This window comes from Gadus macrocephalus, chromosome 23 (assembly GCF_031168955.1).
Source record: "Gadus macrocephalus chromosome 23, ASM3116895v1".
NCBI lineage: Eukaryota > Metazoa > Chordata > Actinopteri > Gadiformes > Gadidae > Gadus > Gadus macrocephalus.
In genome coordinates this window covers 8,386,378-8,405,465 of record NC_082404.1, presented here as the reverse complement: position 1 = coordinate 8,405,465, position 19,088 = coordinate 8,386,378, and the positions used below count along the sequence as shown (strand labels likewise).

The following is a 19,088-nucleotide window of genomic DNA, read 5'->3' as shown; positions in this document are numbered from 1 at the left end:
TAATTACCAGACCTTTTTTAAAGTGACTTTTTTTTACGCATTTATTTTAAACAGTGGTCCATAAAGTCCTATTATTATACATTGTATTTATTAGCTTACTCATTTGTGCTGACTATCTGGGTTATGGGGGCGGATGGATTTGGTAGGTTCTGTTATCAAAATCCTTTTCATTTGAAGTTCGAACATCTTAACAGCAGGTGGCGCCACTTACACACCTTGCTAACTGGGAATGTTTTTCAATAATTTACAAGAGAACCACCGTGTCCCATCAGTAGATGGCCTGATTTCAGATTGTCCGATAGACGGAAAGAGGCATAATAATCAAATCATTAATTTAAAAGACGATGACCTTACCTGTTCCTAGTTTTCTGTCAGAGAGACGATGGTAAAGAGAGTAAGAGAATGAGGAATATAACAGAGACCTAGAGATCATTCTTTTTTAATTAAATAATTTCAATGATGAAAAAATGTGTCTAAAATAATGCAAATGAATATGTCATTTCTTACTTTCTGTGATATTTGCATGTTGGTTTAGCATGTTAACTATATTATTTGTCTTGTTTGATGATTCATTCGATTTTTCTTTTTTATTTCATTGAGACTTTTATTGAATCTTGATTTTAATTGTGTAGAGTGTAGACGGAGGGAAACAGGTGGAGAGTAGGAGACAAACCAGCTTGTCTGTGATTGGCTGGTGAGACAAGGCTTTGCATAACAAACCAAGAAGCTCAGAACAAAAATGTAATAACCAACAAATTCTTAAAACTCTGCTCCACTATAAAAGATGAAATACGACATACAACATGTTTCGCCAATTACAGAAATGCAATAAATCGCAATTGATGACATATATTGACAAATGCTGATCGTAAACACTCCTTATTTCTACATTCTGAAATATTATGTATGTTAACATATATTTTCATACAGCCTAAATATTTCTACAGTGATAGAAAATAAATAGATAAATATTGTGATGGTAAGTTGATCAGGTTAAGGTGCTCACTCATAGTACCTGTTACCCATGTAAACGGTATTCACCTGTTCACCGGCATGAAGAACTGACCTAACGCCCACGACACAGTGACCTTGCCTACCATGCCGGCTGCTGTGTGTGTTTGTGTGTTTGTGTGTGTGTGTGTGTGTGTTTGTGTGTTTTGTGTGTGTGTGTGTGTGTGTGTGTGTGTGTGTGTGTGTGTGTGTGTGTGTGTGTGTGTGTGTGTGTGTGTGTGTGTGTGTGTGTGACACGTCCAGAGTAGTGGGTGAAAGGTAACTAATGAGAAGCAGCGGAGTAACCCCTGAAACAACACGTAGACACACACACACACACGCACACACACACACACACACACACACACACACACACACACACACAAACACACACTGGGGGCAAGGAGACAGGAAGTGAAGGTGCTCTTGACAAGTGGCTTGCACTGGCACTTCCTTTTGTCAAGTGGCTCTGAAAGAGATTAGCATCTATTAGCTCCTCTACTACCCTAGCTATTAGCTTGCCTATTAGCATGTCCATTGTTGAGAATGGGAAGGGGTCATTCACAGACTGACCGATGCCCTTCCTGTTGGATAGCAGACATCTTGACACACGCTCACAAAACACGCACACGCACGCACACACACACACACACACACACACACACACACACACACACACACACACACACACACACACACACACACACACACACACACACACACACACACACACACACTCACACCCTGTTGGATGGTAACATGTTCACCATATGAGGACCTTCATAATAAGCAACGCCGGCCCTTTAAGAGCCGCATGCCTTTTTCAGAATGAGTCTACACTCAGGGCTGTGTGTGTGCTGACTGCAGGCCGTGATTGGTCACTTGGGGGGGGTTGACAAGCGCCCCCCCCCTCCCCCCAGTAGGAACAGCAGCCTCTTATCTACCAATGGAATGCAACAGCTGTGTGTGTGCGTGTGTGTGTGTGGGGGGGGGAGTGCAGCCGGGTGGGCCGCCTCCAACCCCCTTGCCAAGCCCCCGCTCCCCCCCCCCCCTCTCCTCCCAAACCCCCCACCCTCCTCCCTCTTCTCCCCCTCCTCCTCCTCACCCCTCCCCCTTCCCGAAGCGCTCCTGAAAGGCAGCTCAACTAAAAAGTGAGCGAGACGGAGCGAGCGAGCGAGGGAGAGAGAGAGAGAGAGAGACCAGAGGGTAGAGCTGCTCCACGCTGGAGTGAGAGGGAGAGAGAGAGAGAGAGAGAGAGAGAGAGAGAGAGAGCTAGAGCGAGAGACACAGGGAGAGAGGGCGGGTGAGAGAGGGACGAGCAGCGAGCGGAGTGGAGCTACACACACAAAGAGAGGAGAAAGTGGAGCAGGGGAGCGTGCGGCGCGCAGGAGAGAGACACAAAAGAACGAGGGGGAAGGAGGCGCGGGGGAGACGGAGGCATGGAGGAGACGGCCGGGGGGGCCAGGAAGGCCACCAAGAGCAAACTGTTTGAGTTCCTCGTCCACGGAGTGGTGAGTGTCCCGCGTGTGCGTGTGCGTGTCTGTGTGTGTGTGTGTGTGTGTGTGTGTGTGTGTGTCTGTGTGTGTGTGTGTTCAGGAGAGGGCACATGGCGGTGTGTGTGCTGTGTGTGTGTACTGTGTGTTGTGTATGCAGCTGCTTGTGTGTGTGCTCTGTTGGCGTTTGTGTGGACAAGAGTGTGTGTGTGTGTGTGTTTGAGAGAGAGAGAGATAGGGGGCTGGCCATGTGAAGGTTATTTCTAGTGGTCAGGACCGCAGCCGGGCGAACGAAGGAGAGGAGAGAGAGAGGGAGGGAAGGGAGGAAATAAAGGAGAGAGGGAGGAAGTAGAGGAGAGAGGAGGGAGAGGAAGAGAGGAGAGAGGGATGGAGAGGAGAGCGGGAGGGAAGGAGAGGAAGAAGGAAGACAACAGCGGAGCTAATTGGACGAGCCGTCTCCACGCAGCGGTCCCGCCGCCCGGCGACGGAAGGACTGAGCATGCCCGCGCCAGGGGGGAGGGGAGAGAGGGTCCGGCCAATCAAAACAAACCAACCGGCCGGCGAAGGGTGGGGGGGGGGGGGGGAGGGGTCGGGTGTCAGAGACGTCCGAGAGGAACGTGAGATTGTGACGGGAAGTTGGGGGGAATCTCGCTGGACGGAGGACTCTGGCTATCTCTGGAGTAATCTGAGCGCTGGTGACATGTGGCGGGTGAGGGGAGCGTAGCCACGGCAACGGGGTCGGTTACCGTCAACTGACCGGCGGCAGTCTGAGATCGGGGTTGTATCGGTGATCTCGGTTCAAGAGACCACCGAACTGTTAGTCCAGGTCTCTCTTGAACCATGTCTCTGTTGTTTCAGGACCCTGTTAGTCGAGGACTCAGTCATTTGGACCAGGTCTGAGTGGGTCCAGGTCTTGAAGTCCCAGACCGGGTCACTAGGAGGTCTAAGTAGCAGACCCCCAGAGTCATGTAGTATCCCGGTGTAACCGGACACTAGTTCTTATTTTAACGATGTTCCGCGTCCGCACTTGGCTGTGCTTGCCCCCCGCCCCCCCCAGCACAATCACACACACAGCCAACCAATGAAGCTGTCATAACGCTTCCACAATAAAATTATGACCTGCTGATTTATGGAACCACAGACATTACTCATCCCGCTATCGTTCTGTAAACCTGTGTGGCTTTTATTTTGTCCGTTTTAAACTCCAGACTGTCATGGAGAAGCCGAAGATGGATCTGTTTTAAACATGTCCATGTGGCCATGTTGGCTCGGGTCTCGTGGCGCGGCGAGGGGAGTCGAGGTCTCGCCAGCTCTGGTGTGAAACGACCGGGTTTGAGTGATTAGCCAATCAGAGGCTTCCTCCACAGACCAATTAACCTTGATGGGACTTTTGAGGCTCCCAGCCAAAATACTTTCTCCATCACCTCCTGCTCCTCCCCCACCTCCTCCTGCTCCTCCAACCCCCCCCCCCCCCCTACCCCTACTCCTCCTTCTCATCCACCACCTCCTCCTCCACCTCCTCACCTCAAACCCCACCCTCCGCCTTTTATTTGCGGGTCTGGAAGAGTGTCTTTATTACAGGAGGTAGGTGTGAACACAGAGTCAAACATCTGTCCTCACCCCATGTCCTCAGAGGTGTCGAGTCGTCGAGAGGTGGGGATGTGGAGGTGAGAGATCTTTACAATCTAGTCTAAATCGAACCTCTGCGTCAAACTGCCACCATGGGTCTCTTCGGGTCTGCGCTTGCCTTTATTGTTCCCGCGTCAGGGATTCTGAGCGCAGTCTACCGACGAGTCGCCACAAGTCACCAATTCAGTGACAGCCGGTTGTGTTCAGGATGTTAAAGTTGAGGATTCGTCTAAACCAAGATGAACTCTGCCGTCATAAATGAATGGGCTGAGGCAGGTCGTCTGTCGCCTTGACGTGTAGTTTCACATTCGAGGACAGGTGCGTTGCCCTACGGCAGCGTTGGCTACACCGGGGGGGGGGGGGTCTCTACATCCTGCTGTAGGTGTAGGTATAGACGTATAGTGTGACCTTTAGCGGGGGGGGGCTTGAGTCGACACATTAATGTTCTCTCCCGGTAGTGCAGAAGCCAGGCGCGAGGCCGCGGATACAAAGAGCACCCTGTAAAACCTTTTTTCTGTGTGACACTTGAGATTTCCTCATTGTGGCCGTTGATGAAGTGATGTTGAAGAGTTGGTTTAGGTTTTGTTCTTGCTCTGAATAGACCCAGGTTCTTCAGGCTGGAGAGGGAACCTGCAGGCTGCTCGGTGTGAGAGGAGCTGGCCCAGAGAGCAGCAAAACGCTACCATACCGTCCAGAACCTCTCTCGCACCACATGGACTTTGGGTCCGGTCTTGCTCTGACCTTGTGTGGGTGGTCTTCATATCTGTATGTGTGGTCTATCAGTGTGTGTGTGTGTGTGTGTGTGTGTGTGTGTGTGCGTGTGCGTGTGTGTGTGTACGTGTACATGAGCATGTGCGTGTGGTGGTCTACAAATGTGTGTTATTAATATCTGCACGTGGCGTGTGTGTGTGTGTGTGTGTGTGTGTGTGTGTGTGTGTGTGGTATTAGTGTGTGCAATTGTGGTGCTCTCTTCTCTCTTAATAGTCCTTCAACCCACACACACACACACCCAGGCCCACACACAGACATACACTCACACATCCAGACTCTCACACACACCCACATACATACACACACACCCACACACGGGCGCGCGTGCACCACGTGCAGATATTAATAATACACACACATTTGTAGACCACACGCACATGCTCATGTACAATTGTACACACACACGCAACCACACACACACACACACACACACACACACACACACACACACACACACACACACACACACACCTGCCCTCTAAAAGCCACTGTGTATGTCCTTGTTGCCATGGTATCAAAGCTCACCTGATCCCCCTCTACTGGTCACCTCCTGTCTTTTAACTCTGTGACATCACAACAAAACTTGACTCCTCCCAAGTCAGTCCCTGGGGGGGGGCCGGACAGAAGAGGGACAGAGGTGGACCCTCTCCTGGGGTCCTTCTCAGGGTTCCTCCCCTCTGGGGTTGGGCCGTTCTCCCTGTAGTCCGGGAGGGCTTAGGGTGAGGGCGGGGCTATAACGTGAAGCCGTGTAGACTCGCTGCGGTTAATTAATTCGTGACGTAACCAAACCGTCCCGACGTGAGGGGAGTCCAGTGTGAAGGATGGCAGTTGAAGAGGGTGACAGTGCCCCTCTCTCAAGCACTTTCCTCTCCGGGCTGGAATGATGCCGCTACGTGTTTGTGTACTGGTTTGGTTTGGAAAATATCTGGGGTATACCCCCAGATAATACCCCCCCCCCCCCCCCCGCCATTTCCATGATGCCAACACAAGTCTCAGATAGCCTGCCACATGCCAACGCACCATTCCCGATGGGGGTACTACGCACGCAGTAACCATGTTTACTGTGTATGTTTCAGATATCGTTGCCATAGTTGTTCTAGGTATTTTGCTGGATCTGAATACTGACCATGATTTAGAAAATGTGTCTGCATTTCTGATTGTCCGCTCTGCCACTCCCTCCCTGTCTCTCGTCCCCTCTCACTCTTTCTCTCTCCCTCTCTTTCTTCCACTCTGTCCCCCTCTCTCTCTCTTTCTCCTTTTCTCTCCGTCCCTCCCTGTCTCTCTTTCTCTCTCCCTCTATCCCCTCTTTCTCTCATAATTGGTCTGTTTGTCTATCTATGTAATAGGGTTATGTTTATTTACAGTCTAAAGAGCAAATCTGACTGATCATGTCGTGTGTGTGTGTGTGTGTGTGTGTGTGTGTGTGTGTGTGTGTGTGTGTGTGTGTGTGTGTGTGTGTGTGTGTGTGTGTGTGTGTGTGTGTGTGTGTGTCGTGTGGCAGGCTGCACACGTCTGGGTGTTCTTGTGTGTATACTTGTGTGTGTGTGACTCAGCAGTGAATATGAGTATGTGTAGACAGGTTAGGCATTTCTCTCCAAGCCTTTATCTCATGTCTCTGTAGAACTACAACCTGCACACGTTCTGGAATACATAGAATCAGTGGCTGCATTTCTTTCTAGTAAAACATGATCCGTGAATGTATGTATTTATACAGTATATTTGTGTGTTTGCAGGCCTTAGACCTTGCCAAACCCGGAGCAATCGGCCGTCCGTGTCTCTGAAACTGGAACCGTGGAGGCATTACGTAGCTGACTGTAAACTGTGCCCCAGCAGCAGAGTGAGGGGTCTATTTTAAATGAGAGGGATAGAGAGGGAGGGAGAGAGCTACAGAGACAGATAGGGAGAGAGAGAGAGAGAGCGACACAACATACCACCCCCGCGTCTTCTAGCAGAATATTTATAACTGTCGTTAAAAACACACAAACACTGATCTTCAAAGTCTGTCTGGATTATAATAATGGTGCCGGACTGTTCTGTACTTTAATCAATGGAAGTGTGGGGCGTTATGCCTCTGTTATTATGAGTAGTGTGTGTGTGTGTGTGCTACACAAATACTCAGAGCAGTGTGTGTGCATTACGATATACACACACACACACACACACACACACACACACACACACACACACACACACACACACACACAGCGTATATCTGTGTGATGTTATGTTTGTTAATTTGATGAGTGATGTGTATAGACTGTGTTTTTGTGTTTGATATATGATGTGCTGGTTGTGAAAAAGAACAGGTTTATTGTGTGTTATATTTGTCGTTTATATAGACTGTGTGTGTGTGTGTGCGTGTATGTGTGTGTGTGTGTGTGTGTGTGTGTGTGTGTGTGTGTGTGTGTGTGTGTGTGTGTGTGTGTGTGTGTGTGTGTGTGTGTGTGTGTGTGTGTGTGAGAATAGTTTATTGCAGGCTGTGAAGACAAAGGACATCTGTGTGACAAGAAGCTCAGGTCTCCTGTCGTAGAGGGGCGGGGCTTAGAGGTGGAGGCGGGCTTTGGTGTCCTTAGGCAGCTGTTGGCATTAGAATGACGTGCACAGCTGTACTACCGCCTCACGCTACATACGTGTGTGTGTGTGTGTGTGTGTGTGTGTGTGTGTGTGTGTGTGTGTCATTGTGTGTGTTTAAACAGTGTACTGCCGGGGAACGGTTCGGGGGACCTGGTTCCCTTGTAGGGCGGCTGCTATCGAGAAACGTTCAGAAGAATCAAAGCGATCCGTAGCGTTTCTCCAGAGACCGACCTCTGTTTCGACCGTAAATACAACAAATACAACACTCGTCTCACAAATAGGACCTCTGATTCCTAATCCGAAGTCAGACGCTGATGGCAGTCGAGCTCAAATCCTGATGAACGAGAGCCGTTCCACTTTATTTCACTTCATGTTTGTATCAAACGATCTTGTGACTTGGGCCAGGGATCAGCCAGTGTGTGATGAGGAAACACAAGCTCGGCCGGCAGTAGTGCACTTAAACAAAGTATCACTCAAGGTTTCATAGCAACCCAGTGTAAATGGACTTCATTTATGTAGCGCTTTTATCCAAAGCGCTTTACAATATTGCCTGACATGCACCCATTCATGCACACATTCACACACCGACGGCGGAGTCGACCAGTGGCAGTGTAGACGGCCACTGTAGAACTATGCTTCTCAAACCCCCCTTTCTGAAAGCGTTGTCCACTCGAGGGCGCGGGCTTTCTTCAGTTGAGAAACAGGAAACAAGGTGCCACCCCTCACCTCGCCGGTTCTTGTTTCCCCTCCAGGCTCTGTGCAATAACCTCTCTTCCTCTCTCCCCCCAGCGTCCCGGCATGCCGTCAGGAGCCAGGATGCCCCACCAGGGGGCGCCCATGGGCCCGCCCGGGCCCCCGTACGGAGCCAGCCCTGCGGTGCGGCCGGGCCTGCCCACCCCCGTCATCGAGGCCAGCCGCAAGAGACCCGCCCCCTCCCAGCAGGTCCAGCAGCAGGCCGTCCAGAACCGCACCCGGAAGTACGTCCTAGACTCCCACTTCCTGTTCCCCCGCTTCTCACTTCCCATGTCTCCTCCTCCAGCTCGTCTCCATCCGTGTGTGTGATGCTAGCGGTGTAGCCTAGCATCCCGTCGTCCACGTTGCACATGTGCTACCCATGCTGGGTGTGCTAGTCTCGCCATCCACCCCAGCAGTGTGGTTTCATTCGTCCTTGTAAACTGGTTTTGATTGCGTGACTACAGGGCCCACTAGTGTGTCTCTCTCCCTGTCTCTTTGTCGCTATGTCGCTCTCTCTGTCTCTACCAGTGCAGTGTAGTTGATGGTCTTGTTAAGCAGTGGTTAATGAACAGGGCAGAGGAGTTGTTTTTTTTCTGCCGGGACTCCCAACTCTGATCCACTTCCAAGGCTGCTCTTCCCTAGCAACCCAGCATGGGCGAGCCTAACCTCGCAAGAAGAAAGACACACCCTCTCCGAACGTGGATGCTGTGTAAAGGCATGACATAAGGTGTAGAGAGACGAGGATGAGTTAGAATGGGCCGTTTCACTGGGAAACGTGTTCACTCAAGATAGAGGGGGGACTGACAGTGGATGTTTAAAGACCGATGTAACAATGATAGTTTGGGGCATAGAAACTGTATAATTGTCAAACTGAATATGTAAGTCAATGAAACTCTTGCACTTGCAGAAGTTGTGTGTTTCTTCAGCAGAAACGCAGGCCTAGTTGGATGCTTTTGCATACAACGTTTTAAATAATAATAAAATGAATGTCTATCCGAGTTTAATCATTATTAAGAGAATTTCCTCTGTAGTTTCATGGATTACATCGTTGGTAACAGAACATCCTGGAGTGTGGTTGGGTGGATTACATCTTTGGTCCACCATTGTAAATCTACAATGGACTATGCGCTGTTCCGTGGTTTATCACTGGGCAGGATGAATTACTTCTGTTGTGTCTGCCCGTCACATTGTTAAACCGTACACTTAAAGGTCCCATGACATGAAAATCTCACTTTATGAGGTTTTCTAACATAAATATGAGTTCCCCTAGCCTGCCTATGGTCCCCCAGTGGCTAAAACTTGCGTTTGGTGTAAAATGAGCACTAGCTCTTCTGCTCGCCTTTGAAAAAAGGCTCAAGCACGCTGATTTGGAATGTCTTTATTTATGTCGTCATAAATTATCTAAGCTCCTCCCCTTACTCTGCCTGGCCCGCCCAGAGACGTTGGCCCGCCAATAAGACACGACCGTGCGAGCGCCACATGTGTGTGTGTGAATACACACACTGTAACGCAAGTGTTTCTTGTCGGTTCTTTGACGTGTCTTGTATTTCCACAACGAGACTGTAGTGGGGGTTATCTGAGCCATGGTTGAGAAGGAATTGGGGGAAAAGAACTTTGGCTTTGACTCGCTGAAGTACATGAACTGCGACATGCCGCCGGTTGCCGCGAGGCACCATCGCCCGGCAGCGGGCAGCCGGCAGCGGGCAGCCGGCAGCAGGCAGCGCGCGGTTCAGTCTACTTCAGATTGATGTGAAAGTGGAAGAACCAGAGACGTCGCAGAACCCGACAAAGTCGTTTGTGATTCATAATATCGTCTGGAGGCGCACACAGCTTTTGGCCCTGATAATATTTATTATATGATATAGATATCTATGTATTATATGATATTATTTAGATATAGAGCTCCAGGACTGTAACGCAAGTGTTGTACACTTCCTTGTTATTTGGATAACTGTTCTGCTTTTGGTGTTATGGCGCATAACACGTCGGACTCTCGTCTCTGGTATTTCTACAATGAGACTCGTAGTGGAGGGTTATCTGAGCCATGGTTGAGAATGAATTGGGGGGAAGGAACTTTGGCTTTGACTCCCTCAAGAACATGAACCACGACATGGAGGAGAAAGGGATTGTTGGCGGCGAATGTCTCCCAATTGAGCCCCGCAGAGGGACCACCGCCGGAGGCGGAGGTGCCTAAGCGCTGCCCGGCAACAATCCCCTTCTCCTCCTTCGCGGTCGCGGTTCAGTCTACTTCACATTGATGTGGACGTGGAAGAACCAGGAACATCGGAGAACCCAACGCGGTCATTTGAGATTCATAATATCGGCTCACACAGCTTTTGGCCGTGATAATATATATTATATGATATAGATATCTATGCAGGCTATATGATAATATTTAGATATAGAGCTCCAAGACCGTGTGTTCTAGAATATTTACAGAACACGGCTAAAGGCTGTGTGCGCCTCGCCATTGCGATACATCCACTGTAAACAGAGCACATGGTACCGTGGCTGCAAGCTGCTCAGGGCCACACCCCCACCCTCCTCCTTGACCCGCCTCGCTCCTCCTCATTTGCATTATAGCTACAGACGCCAAAACAGCGCATTTGGGGGAAGCTTAATGTGCGACTGGCTCGGAGTGGCTGTAACTCTGCACCACGGCTGAATTTCGGGAACGTCTTTGAATACTGTGTTAGTTGCCCACTAATACCTATATTAAAGAATACATCAAATAGCATGTCATGGGACCTTTAAAAACAATTAATATTCGTGCATATTCCCAGGATGGGGAGGATCCTAAAGTAGGTGATTCATTTTCAGGAATGGATAGTTATGTTGCTGGATTATTTGGAAGAGAGAACACCCCCCTGCCTGGCTGTCTTGTATTGTGAACAAGGAGCTGAAAGTGCTGCGATTCGTATAGATTCGAGAGATAACTTCTCTGGGGAGAAATTAACTGAAGACAGGTCTGAAATGACTTGAATGCTACTTGTCACCTGTGCTTTAAATTCCCTATCGCCAGGATAATGCGATTTTTCATGGAACAGAGAATTTCATTCTGAAAGAAAAATCCCTGATGTAGTCTTTATTGTAAAAATAATATTTGAGGTCTGTCTGTGTTTATGGCCGCCCCTCTGCCGGTCAACTCCACCAATAACTAGCTGATGCCCCTCCCTTGGGCCGTTCTCTTCTTCAAGATGAACAGAGGCCGGGCCACGAGTTTGGTTCTCTAGCTAACCAGGCTCTAAGGCTAGCTGTGGCCTGGGTGCCCAGCACCGTGGAGACTCCCCCCTCCGGGCAGGATGTTGAAGCTGTTACTCTGTGGGAGCCAAACTTTGGCTCAGCCCAACATTCTCAACCAGCCTCCCTGATTGGTCAGATTGTTTTGAACATTAGTTTGACTGAAACGGAGGGGAGAAGGAGACGCCAGTTTACATTTCAGATCTACAATGAGTTCTCGGATTCTAGTTAAAAAAGCAATGTGTTTGTCTAATCGGTTTTGTATTTATATGTATATTTCATGTGTACACATATCTAATGCAGATTTGAATGAAAGCGTATAAACTCTGTGTGTGTGTGTGTGTGTGTGTGTGTGTGTGTGTGTGTGTGTGTGTGTGTGTGTGTGTGTGTGTGTGTGTGTGTGTGTGTGTGTGTGTGTGTGTGTGTGTGTGTGTCTGTGTGTGCTTGTGTGTTTGTGTGTGTGTGTGTATGTGTGTGTGTGCTGGCTATCAGTGTGTTTTTGCCAGTGTGTCTGAACAGCCTGACCCTGAATCAGTTGCAGTTACCGCACACCACGTACTCCCTCCTACTACTGTCCTCTACCTCCTCCTCCTCTCTCCTGTACCTCCTCCTCCTCTCTCCTGTACCTCCTCCTCCTCTCTCCTCTACCCCCTCCTCCTCTCTCCTCTACCTCCTCCTCCTCTCTCCTGTACCCCCTCCTCCTCTCTCCTCTACCTCCTCTCTCCTGTACCTCCTCCTCCTCTCTCCTCTACCTCCTCCTCCTCTCTCCTCTACCTCCTCCTCGTCTCGCCTGTATCTCCTCCGCCTCTCTCTACTTCGTCGTCTATCTCCTCCTCCTCCTGCTCTGTCTTCTACCTCCTCCAACATCCTCCTCCTCTCTCCTCTACCTCCTCCGTCTACCTCCTTCTCTGGCTTCTCCTCCTTGCCCCTCCTCCTCCTCCTCTTCTCTCTCTTCTTCCTCTTTCATTTACCTCTTCCTCTCTCCTCGGTCCTCTACCTCCTCCTCGGTATCCTCCCCTTCGCTCCTCCTCCTCTTCCTCCGCCTCTCTCTCCACTTCCTCTCACCGTGGTCCTCTACTTCCTCCTCTCTCCTCTCTCCTAATTGCCTCCCTCCCTCCTCTCGTTTTCCCTTTGGCTCTGTCTTTCATCCTCTTCCAACTTCTCTCCCCTCTTCATCTTATTCTGGCCCCTCCTCCTTCTCCTCTTCCTCCTTTCGTGTCTGCATCGGCACAACCTGCTCTTGTTTAATAACGTCAACACACATACACACACTAACACAGGCACACACACACACACACACACACACACACACACACACACACACCCGTGAACACATCAACAGAGTCTGTCTCAGGGCTATGACATCATACTTTTGTCGATGCGACTTTCTAATTGAAACGCCTTCAAATCCTCACCGCTCCCCAGGAAGCCCGTCGGATTCCCGGGAGCCAATGAGATGCCGGCAAGACAGATGGACATGAGAGAGCCCCAATCAGATCCCACGCTCGGATCAAAGTAGGCGTTTCCTCTGCTGCATGTCAGTTCTGAAACACTCTTGACTCTGGTCGTGCGAGTCCTTCACGTTTAAGCCCTAGTCTAACTCCACCACCTAGTTTAACCCCACCTACTAGTGTAACCCCGCCAACTAGTTTATCTCCACCTTCTAGTTTTAACTCGACTGTAGTTTAACTCCAACCCCAGTTGAACTCCTCCTCCTATTTTAACCCATCCCCTTGTTTAACTCGTCCCCCTAAGATAACCCCACCCCATAGTTTAACTCCGCCTCCCAGTGTGTCTCGGCCCCTCTTAGTTTAAATCCATCCCCTTTTTTACACCCTGCCCCTTTTTCTGTAACCACGCCCCCGACTCCACCCACCACTAGTTTACCCCGTCCCAAACTCACTCCTCCGCCTTGTCTAACTCCGCCCCTTAATGAAACTCCTAGCCACGCCCCCTTCGGTTAACCCCGCCCTCCTGGTGAAACGCTTTCAGTTGTAGCACATGCAGTGCTGCATGCATGGGACTGCGCTGGAGCATGGAATGTCTCTCTTGTGACGCTGCACTAGACCCCCCCTCCTCCCCCCCCCCCCCCCCCCCTCCCCCCCTACCCACCCTGGCCCAAGACAGACCCCCACACACACACACAACTGCACCGGTCCTCTGTGATGAGGACCTCTTCCCCCTCGCTCCGGGGGGTCGCAGAGACCCGCAGTCTCCCCTGCATGACCCCACCTCTGGATGACCCCTGACCCCCCCCCCCCCCTCTCCTCTCTGCCTGGATCATGTTGGGATGAGCTGGGGTCTACTCTTAGATCTGTAGGACCCTGAGGTCTGTAGACCGTAGGAGACCTTCATCCCGCTGTCAGCTCCCGTCTCTGCTCTGGCTGAACTCACACACACACAAGATGACACTGACTCACACACGCTCTCATATCAACGCACACAAACACTCACAAATGCTCTCACATACACACACCCTCACACACGCTCTCACGTGCACACACACGCTCTTACATACACAAACACACACACACCCTCACATTTATACAATGTCCCATGCTCGCACACTCACATACTCACACAGATGCTCACTCACTCACTCACTCACTCACTCACTCACTCACTCACTCACTCACTCACTCACTCACATGTGCATTGACCTCCCACACTGAGCATCATATTTCACCACCAAACTGTTTCCCATGATGCACTGGTAAGTATGCTGCCTTATGATTTGTAAGTGAGGGAAAGTGGGTCAAATCCCTTCATGTTGAATACCTGGGACTTAATTACCTTACTACCGACGTTCTTTACTATCCCACACACACACACACACAAACATTCAGCACTACACACAGACACACACACACACACACACACATTTAATGCACACACACAAACACAGACACATTCAATACTATCACACACATACACACACACACACAGAAACATTCAATACTATCACCCCCACACACCCCCACAGTGTGCGTGTGTGTGTGTGTGTGTGTGTGTGTGTGTGTGTGTGTGTGCGTGTGCGTGTGCCTGTGTGTTAGTGCAAATCAGATTTTAGCACTTTTTGGCATATTGCAGCCACTCACTTCAATTCAACTCACACACACACACCAGGATGCTGGGACCTGGATGTCGCCCAGATGGCTTGGGTTCTCGTCTGTCAGTCACCATAGTAACCTGCTCACGTCTCCTCCTCCTCCTCTCTCCATCTCCCTCTCTCTTCTCTTTATCTCCCTCTCTTACCTCTCTTTATTTCCTCTTATCTCTGTCCTATCTCCTTTCCATCTCCTCTTTCTCTAACTCTCTCCCTCCCCTCACTCCTCTCCTCTCATCTCCCTTCCTTTTCCACTCTCTCCTCAGTGCCAAGAGAAGGAAAATGGCGGACAAGATTCTTCCACAGAGGGTGAGGCCCAGATACCCTTGTTCTTCTGTCTGTGTGTGGTGGTCAGGGTTTGGAGATAGGAGCGGTCTGAGGTATTTCAAAGGTCAAGATAAAGGGGTGTAGATAAGGCTTCAGGATAGGGTGAAGCAGCAGAGCTGAACCAATCCTATGCGGGGTTCTGTGAACCATGTAGAACAAATAGATTCCCTCGGGTGCTCTGATGACACGGAGTCACTGACACTGTTTGTCTGGGATTGTGTGAAGGGCAGATGGATCGATACCTTATTGATCCTTTATTGATCACAGGTTTTCCGGCAGCGTACCAAATCACATGACATAGGAGAAGAGATAAAACGTGCAATCTATCGTTGAGGAAATTACGTAATGGAAGTGCTGCACAACCTAGTGTCTAATAAAGCGATCTGCTGATCGGAACTAGACAAATAGGGTTTGTCATGTATAATACTTATTTGTTTTAAAACTGCTGCTTTAGATGTGAACCATAAGCGTGACTGGGTCCCGTTTGCCCCCCCTCCCCCGTCCAGATCCGTGAGCTGGTCCCGGAGTCGCAGGCCTACATGGACCTGCTGGCCTTCGAGAGGAAGCTGGACCAGACCATCATGAGGAAGAGGGTGGACATCCAGGAGGCGCTGAAGAGACCCATGAAGGTAAGAGGATCCCCACGTCGCACAACACTCCTTCCTCCTCGCTCCTCATCGTTCTCACTGCTAGATGCTTCTCCTCTCTTCTCCGCCTCACTCCTATGTACTTCTCCTCTTCCTCAGTGCTAGCTGCTCCTCTTCTCAGCTCCTCCCCTCCTCATCCTCCTAAATCCTCTCTTCTACCTACTCTTTAAATCTCCCTCCATCCTGCTCCTTCTTTTTAACAGTAAGCAGTTAAAATGCAGGAATGCGTGTACATTGTCGTTCAATGTTTTACACTGTGAACTGTGTTTCAAGCTGGTATGTGGTTTGTGTGCGTGTGTGTGTGTGTGTATGCCTGGGTATGCGTGCATGTTTTGTGCGTATCTGTTTGTCGTTTGTTTGTCCTTTTTATGTGTGTTTTTATATTCATTCATGTTTATGTATTGATGTGTGTTATGTTTGTGTGTGTGTCTGTTTATGTGTGTTTGTGCATTTGTGTTTATGTGTGTGTGTGTTTATATATGTGTGTGTGTGTGTGTGTGTGCGTGTGCGTGTGCGTGTGCGTGTGTGTGTGTGTGTGTGCGTGTGTGTGTGTGTGTGTGTGTGGTGGTGTGTGTGTACCATTGTGTCAGCAGCAGAAGCGGAAATTGCGTCTATACATCTCCAACACCTTCAACCCAGCTAAACCCGACGCCGACGACTCCGACGGCAGCATTGCATCATGGGAGCTGCGGGTGGAGGGAAAGCTACTGGACGACGTGAGTATGGCTGGGATTGGGTCAATATTCAAGTCAACTTTTTTAGTACAGGCCTTCATCACAGTGATAGTCTCAAAGGATTTGACAAATCTTAGGGAACCTCCTAATCCTAAAGCCTCAGGAGGACCTAAAGGGGGACCGCTCAGACCCAGAGGGGAGTCGCCCTAACCCTACTCCCTCCAGGGACATAAGGAGGGCAGGCCGTGCCCTCATTGGCCGACATGATGCTAGCACAAACAAGCAGAGCAAAGGATAAATACAGTTCACGTTGTTCAAACTGTTTGGATCAGTTATCCGTTACAAATGAGTGATCATGGTCTTTATTCTAGCCAGTGGTCTTTAGTTTATGGTGTTGTTGGAGCCGTTCATCTCAGTCCATAACTCTTAGAGAATGAACCAAGAAAATACATTCTCGTACACTCCAAAGTAGTGCAAGATAACGAGCTAGCATAACATTCCAGCAGGAGGTTGTATCTTCAGACAGAGGTCACTGGTAATGAGCGTTTGAGAGTTTGTTTAGATAACTGCGGGAATAGGTCAAAAGATCAGAACTCTGATAATCCCCTGAATTCTATGGCCCATGTTTAAACTCCATGCCAAGATACACGCTAAGCTACATACTAGGCTACACGCTAGTCTCTGTGCTAAACTACACGCTAGGTTCTCGTGTTCTCAGCGTTCCAGCGGTCCTCCTTTCCATGGCGGTTAGAAACTTGCCGGATCTACCGCACCACAATTATTCCTGATGGAGCCTGAGAACGTGGAGCTGGTAGCTGGTGATCTCACCCTGGCCTGTGGTCTCTGCTGCTTGGTCCTAAAGACCTCCACACATGGGTCTTTGTTTGAGGAACACATGGCATGTGGATTATGGCACATATCCTGTGTCCGTCTGCGTGTGTGTGTGTGTGTGTGTGTGTGTGTGTGTGTGTGTGTGTGTGTGTGTGTGTGTGTGTGTGTGTGTGTGTGTGTGTGTGTGTGTGTGTGTGTGTGTGTGTGTGTGTGTGTGTGTGTGGGGGTGTGTGTGTGTGGGGGTGTGTGTGTGTGTGTGTGTGTGTGTGTGTGTGTGTGTGTGTGTGTGTGTGTGTGTGTGTGTGTGTGTGTGTGTGTGTGTGTGTGTGTGTGTGTGTGTGTGTGTGTGTGTGTATGTCAAGGGGCCTACATGTATTTATGTTAAAGTTGACTTTGACCTCTTTCTCTCTCTGTTCGCCAGCCAGGGAAGTTGAAGAGGAAGTTCTCGTCGTTCTTCAAGAGTCTGGTCATCGAGCTGGACAAGGACCTATACGGACCTGACAACCACCTGGTCGAGGTGAGACCCCGCCCTCCCCCATTCTCAACGACCAATCGGGACTCAAAGTCGGTTGGGTCGCCACCAGACGACACATGGAGCACTCCCGACAACTCTCGGAGAGTTGAGAGTTGGAGGACAGGGTTGACTCCCACGGAGGACACGCTGACATCGTCTTCCGGTGCCCTGAGATGACGAGGTTCCAGGACCCCTGGTCTGGAGAGAGGGTTAGGTTAGGGTTCATGGAGAGGCCTCACAGCGCCATGTTTAGCAGGGCCCTTAGGCCTGCGCCAACGCGTGGGAAAAACCCCTGCTATCCCAGACGACCTCATCGTCTGGGGTCTGCTGATGAATGCTCTGGACGGAGAGAAGGCGCGGCTGGCTCGTCTGACGGCCGGACGAGTGCCCCTGTCCTGTTGAATCATTTTAGAGCGCAAATATTGACTAAATATATGAGACAGAGTGCTTTCTCATATAGTATCAGTATATTTAAACACATTGGAGAAGACACATTCCTTCGACTTATCGTCATACATATTTGCTGACCGTTTACGACAGCGCATCTCGAGACTTTGTCTCAAGCTTATTGCTCTGACGTTTGCGACCGTTTTGAAACAAAGTTCTCAAACTTGGGAAAGCCTTCTTGCCTTCTCACGTGTCTCTGTGTTCCCAGGACGTCTGAAGATTTGGGTCCTCAAGAGGGCGTACAGCGTTTCATTATCTGCAGTTAAAATATAGAATCCAACAGATCTCCTGTCACCCCGCGGGAGCAATAAACACTGCAGGGCTTTCCTTTAGTCCTCGGCCTCCGCTTAACGCTTAAAGGTGACGTATTATACCACCAGGTGTGAGTGTGATTAGCCGTTACAAGCCAAAAATCGCCCTCTTCTGACATATCAAGTGGGTTGGTCCACGTAGATGTATGACGGATAGATGTATGACTGGCAATTAATCGAGTGAGACTCGTTATTTGGTACAAGAAAAGGCTATTCTATACCATGGAGGAGCCAGCGTTGAGATTCATGCTCCAGGCTTTTGATGAACAGTATTGGGGTTTGGGGGGCGAGGGGCCGGTAAGTCAGACCGCGTCGATCGTATATGTTCCCTCTTTCTTCCGCAGTCAGAAAGCTTTGTGTCGAGCTGTCTCAGCCATTATTACAATTGGAGCAGCGGTTACCCCGGCGACGGAGGAAAACATCTGGAGATTTAGCAGGAAGCGCGAGGCAAATGGGGATAGACTGCCTTTGGGAATCCAGCCAGCGTGTCCTCCAGCGTTAGAGAGCCGTCAGCACTGGAGTGGTACAGGCCGGGCTGGGTTTATCTAAATACCCAGACTCAAACAAAGGGCCCATTGCTGCTGGCCGTGTTTGTACAGCTTGATATAGGCCCGTCACTCGATAAACACTTTGGGTTTTCAGACGTTTCTCCGCTGAGTGTGTGTGTGTGTGTGTGTGTGTGTGTGTGTGTGTGTGTGTGTGTGTGTGTGTGTGTGTGTGTGTGTGTGTGTGTGTGTGTGTGTGTGTGTGTGTGTGTGTGTGTGTGTGTGTGAGTGTGTGTGTGTGTTTGCCTGCTTGT

At 49.8% G+C, this 19,088-nt stretch overlaps 1 protein-coding gene across 5 annotated transcripts in view; it reads left to right on the top strand.

Moving 5' to 3' along the window:
- Positions 1-19,088, top strand: part of smarcd3b (SWI/SNF related, matrix associated, actin dependent regulator of chromatin, subfamily d, member 3b) — a 32,373-nt gene that overhangs the window by 5,848 nt on the left and 7,437 nt on the right. Inside the window, exons 1-7 of one of the 5 annotated variants that reach the window (XM_060044725.1) lie at positions 2,119-2,501; positions 8,247-8,434; positions 12,858-12,947; positions 14,805-14,847; positions 15,372-15,494; positions 16,106-16,228; positions 17,439-17,534. In XM_060044725.1, coding sequence (XP_059900708.1) covers positions 2,430-2,501; positions 8,247-8,434; positions 12,858-12,947; positions 14,805-14,847; positions 15,372-15,494; positions 16,106-16,228; positions 17,439-17,534 — 735 coding nt within the window. In that variant the 5' untranslated portion in view covers positions 2,119-2,429. Of the gene's footprint in view, positions 1-2,118; positions 2,502-8,246; positions 8,435-12,857; positions 12,948-14,804; positions 14,848-15,371; positions 15,495-16,102; positions 16,229-17,438; positions 17,535-19,088 lie in introns of those variants that run through there. The other 4 variants (XM_060044724.1, XM_060044726.1, XM_060044728.1 and 1 more) reach the window with 4 other exon arrangements.